Source organism: Condylura cristata, unplaced genomic scaffold, assembly GCF_000260355.1.
Source record: "Condylura cristata isolate star-nosed mole 26May11 unplaced genomic scaffold, ConCri1.0 scaffold00006, whole genome shotgun sequence".
Taxonomy (NCBI): Eukaryota; Metazoa; Chordata; class Mammalia; order Eulipotyphla; family Talpidae; genus Condylura; species Condylura cristata.
In genome coordinates, this window is record NW_004567107.1 from 27,065,636 (window position 1) to 27,070,660 (window position 5,025).

General features: G+C 41.0%; 1 protein-coding gene across 1 annotated transcript in view; it reads right to left on the minus strand.

Annotated features, from left to right (window-relative positions):
* NAA35 (N(alpha)-acetyltransferase 35, NatC auxiliary subunit) overlaps nucleotides 1-4,859 on the minus strand; it is a 59,758-nt gene extending 54,899 nt beyond the window's left edge. Inside the window, exons 1-2 of the mRNA XM_004677520.2 lie at nucleotides 4,790-4,859; nucleotides 3,832-3,960 (exon numbers count right to left, since the gene is read on the minus strand). Of these exons, the coding sequence (XP_004677577.1) occupies nucleotides 3,832-3,955 (124 nt within the window). The 5' untranslated portion in view covers nucleotides 3,956-3,960; nucleotides 4,790-4,859. The remainder of the gene's footprint in view (nucleotides 1-3,831; nucleotides 3,961-4,789) is intronic.
* Nucleotides 4,860-5,025: the final 166 nt, after the last annotated feature.

Genomic DNA, 5,025 nt, shown 5'->3' on the forward strand with positions numbered 1-5,025 from the left:
ATGAAATACTATAATTCAGTATTATAGGGAGAATCAAGAAGGCATTATCAATATTTTGGTCAGGAATACTACTTTTGTGTGTGGAGGCTATCTTATGCATCAGGTAGCAGCATTTTTGGTGTTCACTAGAGTACCCCCTCTTCATTGTGACAACCAAATAAGTCTTAAGGCAAATGTCCCTTGAGGGCCACAATTACCCCAGAAGAGAACAAGTGATCTGATAGGTAGTGGTAATAGTGACACAATTATCAGTAATATGCTCCTAACAAAATACCATAACCCTGAAAATATTCTTGACAGCACAGAACAAGGAAAACATAAATTTCATTTCTAAAACCAAAGTCACCTAAAAAAATATTTTACATGTATTTTATCAAGACATATTCTGTCCATCTTTTCCCTCTTAAAGTATTAACAAAAATCAAAATTCTACAACAGATTCTCAAGCTGGGATTCATGGATTTCTGGGGTGGGGAAGCCATTTAAGATAATTAATCAAATACTGCTACAATTGCAGTGGCCATGTTCATGTTTATAATTATGCCAGTTCCAGGTAATCATCCCAAATGATAGTTTTTAATATAATGTATAGAAATTCTGAAATAAAAGATAAAATTATTCTCTGGTTAGAAGAAATGTGGCCTTAGAATGGTCTTTTATTCATAAAATATAAACTGAGCACCTACACATATTCTGAACAGAAAAAAAAAACAAAGACTAAGAGATACAAGAAGCTTAAGTACCACCTATTTTAAAAGATGGAAGGCGGCCCTCCCTAATGGTGCAGCAGGTAAAAGCACAAAACTAAGCAGCTAAAGCCATTTCAGCATGAGTTTGATCCCCCTTTCCCCCCCAGGAGGTCATCTCCTGACTGGCCCACTGCTCCCCTCAGCGGTGTACTTCATTTATCTGCCTGTTCTGTTCCCCACCCTGTCTTGGGTGAAGCCTCTCACCACCCTCGCACCTCTGGCCTGTACCCCAGTTCGGTATGCATAAATAAATAAATCTTAAAAAAAAAAAAAAGATATTAGAAAATGTAACAAAAGGAGTTTTCTAAAAGTACCAGGCATGAACACACTGGATGGATACCACTGTATCAGATACAATAGTACCTACAATAAAAAATGACTAAAAAGAATGAGCTGATAATGCAATGTTATTTTAGTAATAAAAAATTAAAACAATGAATGATCTCAGTCATCAAAAAACAAAACAAAAAAAAGGATATTCATGGACCCATATCTCTTTGGCTACAGTTTAAAAGGAATTTAAGTAATAATGGCAGACCTTAAATTATCTCTGTGCTCCTAGGTATCTTTTGGTGTCATCATCATAAGAGAGACTGTTGGCTATACACAGTGTGTGGAAGCAGGGATTGATAGAACCAGTGAATATATAGCATACAAATGTATAAAATGAAGATTTTATATTCATTTCTGTTTAAGTGAAATTTCTTAGTTGTGGGTTTGTAATTCAAAGCTCCTAACTATATAGACAGCCAAATAAAATATGAAGATCAGAAACTTACACATAGCAAGATGAAATGGTTTAAACGAGACAAATTTTCTAGCAAAGCAGTACTCAGAAGTGTTTAGACTGATATGCTTACTACCTATCAGGCAAAATTAAGTGTTATAGAAAATAAAAAACAATGCCATAGACAATAATTTGGGGGAAAAGCAAGAACCCAAGGTCAGTTATAAAGAATGTGTCCCATCTCCCTAATACAAAATAAAAGAAACAGCGAATTTTAGGTTTTGACCCAGAGGACATTAAAAAACAGGTAGAAATGTACATGAGAAACACAGGATGAAGACTGTTTTTAAGTACTAAAAAGCCAACACAGTCCATCACACTGTTAAGAAAAAAGCACAAACCACTGGGATCATTAGAGAATGATGTAATACCGATTTTAAATTTAGTTTCAGGAAGCTTCTTGGATGGTAGTCTGAACTATAATTGAGATTATGAACTGATTATTTCAAGGGAAAACAAATTAATGCCACAGGCTTAAGCACTGCCAAAGGCCTTTAGTCCTAAATCTAAAGAAGATACATTCTCTATTAACTTTTTAGCTTCAAGAGCTATACCTCCTTTTGTATCACTTGATGTAAGAGCTAATGATGGAAGTAAATTAAGATCATTTGATGCTGACAACAAATGACATTCTATCCCTCTTAAGACACAGAAGTATGGATTAAACCATTTCTTTTACTCAAGGATCCTTCCATAAAAGAATTATTATTTACTGTTTCTCAAACAGAAAACTCATTAAACTCTCGCTCTAATGTTTCATCTCAACCTAGAATAATTTCTTCGCATTCACTTATATAAGTTTGTCTATTCTGTAAAAGCTCCCTTCAAGTTTCATATACATCATGAAACCTGTCCTATTTAGTTCATAATGACAGCCCTCTAATATAGACCATTTAAAATCAGTGCAAGACAATAAATATGAATCCACTTTATAGTATAAGACCTCAAACAAAAACAGCAATGTAATTTTTACACTTCTTTCTCTCTCCTTTACATAGACATATATGGGCAGTCACCCAACTTCCTGACTAAAGTTCTTTCCACTATCTCACTCAGGCATATTTTAACTGGACAAGTTTTCAAAATAGTTTAAGAGTAGGCACATGATTTAACATTTTGCTTATATTCATCTGGTTCCTTTTCTACATGCAGCTCTCCAAGTCTTTACTCCTCTACCAAAGAGCAATATTGTAAACACACTCCACTTCACCATTACCAAAGAAGCGATCTTTTCTCACCAAGAAAATAACAGTAAGATGTGCATTCCTCTACCATTCCTCATCCACTTAGAAGTATGTTTTCTGAGGGGAAAAAATGGTAAAGAAATACACCTGTATCTCCTACATCCAAACCTCTGGTTTCAGTATTTCCTTTTTTACTGTATTATTGATCATCTTTTAAAGTTCAAATTTTCCTATTACCATTCATTCCTTTTTCTACAATTTCCTCTTTCCGTCTCAAACAACAAACATTTGTCCAATCATTTATGGCCAAACATGGTGTGCAATGCTTACACAAACAAGATCTCGGCTCTCAGAGTTTATATACCAGTGGATAAAGTTGATAATAAACGGAAAATAACTGAAAATGACAGCAGATTGAGAATAACAAGGAAAATAACACCATGTGGAATTGACAGAAAAGAATGAGGGGTGAACCTGCTTAGTCTGTTTAGATAAGTCCTCACTGGGGAGATAACATTAAAGTGATCAAGAGGAAACCACTTATGAGAGGACCTGGATGCAAAGCAATTTAAAGACAGAGAGAACAAACATGACAAGGGGTGGGAAGAGGGTGAGTACAACTACTTTAGTGTGCTTAATTACATGAGCAGGACCTTGTGACTAACATAATAAGCATAGTGGGCAGTGGCACGAAAATGAAGTCTGAGTAGTAGGAACACACCAGATCGTACAGGCCTTGGGGAAGAGCTTGGATTTTATTCTACATGCAAAAGAAAGCCATGGGAAGCTCTTACGTAGGGAATGATGTCATCTGATTATTTTCAAACCTCAAATACACAATACTACTACTGTCTTTAGGAGAATTCAAGTGTCCATAGTTAGAAATTATTACTACATACTTTCTACCAAGTAAAATTCAGAAAAATTTAACAACATATGTCTCAACATATGTAATGCTCTAGCAAACATCTATTGGTTTTAAAATTTACTAAGGTAGAAAATGAATAAGTGTGGCTATCAAACTTGATGAACCACATTTACCTGTTGATTTCATTTACTGAGCCAGTTTAGAAATCAATCAGAATTTTTACCTTTCCCAAAACTCACTCACCTCGACAAGCTTCTTCAAAATCTTGGGTTATGTCCACCCAGGTGGAATTGCTTTTTTCCATTTTTTCTGGTATACTGAGTTCCCATCCTGAATCATCATCTTCTACAGAAGCTTTCACAACCATTATGCCTATAAAATTAACACTGGTGTAAAAGAGAGGATGCAGCTTTGAGGGCAAGAGTGTTTGCAAACTACTCGAGCCTGTTTAAGTACTGGATGAAAGTCTTACTAGACTGTACAAGCTGACCATTTCTGGATTTGAGAAAGGTACTAGAAGAAATTAAACTTAATGCACGTAAACTAACACTGCTGATGCTCGTTTACAAATAGTCCATTACCTAGCAGGGCTCATCAAGTCTCCCTTTCACTATTTAAGTAGAAAATTAAGAAAACATCCCACCTCTGCCTAAAAGAACTCCAGAGTTTCCAACTCTCAATACGGGTCACAACTGATGAGGGCACTCTTCAGGGTGCCCTCGCGAGAATGCCCTCGCGAAGCTCAGGACCCCACGCGGCAACTGCTAAAGCCAAGGTGGTCCCCTCATCAGCCCGGGGGCTCACTGGGCCAGCTTCCCCTTCCCATCCCCCCCCTCTCCGGGCGGGAACCCCAGCAGAGCCCAGCCCACCGCCCGGGAGCACCAGAGGCAGGGACCCGCCCCATCAGGGTCGGCCAGGCCGGCCCCGGCCCCCCAGGGCACGTAAGCTAGGGCAGAGCTGTCCACGCGCGGGAGGGCGGGGGCACCTGGTGCCCGGCTGTCGCCTCGGTAACACCGGGCCAGGCCGGAGCCTCGGCTGACGGCGGGCACAGGGGATTGCGCGGCTCCTAGGTGAAGCGCTGCGGGAGGGCCGGGGCCGCAGGGTGACCTAGAGTCCCAAGGGTCGGCCCCACGCGCGGGGGGCTGCGGCTCTCGGACACCGAGAGAGGGAGTCGCAATGTCTCCATATAGGCGGTCCTTACCTACTTTTCCCCCGGGCCACTCGCGCCGTCACGCACCGCCGGGACCGCAGAAATAACGTCGCCGCCTCGGCCGCTGCCGCCGCCGCCGCCGCCCCCTCGGGGAGTCCTTCCCCTTCCAAGCTCGCCTCGTTGCCCATGGCTGAGGCCCACCGGGCCCAGCCGCCCACCCCGCGCCGGGTGCCTACCTGTGCCGCCGCTCTTCTCAGCCCCCGCCTCCCCCGGGGGCCCCTCGGCAC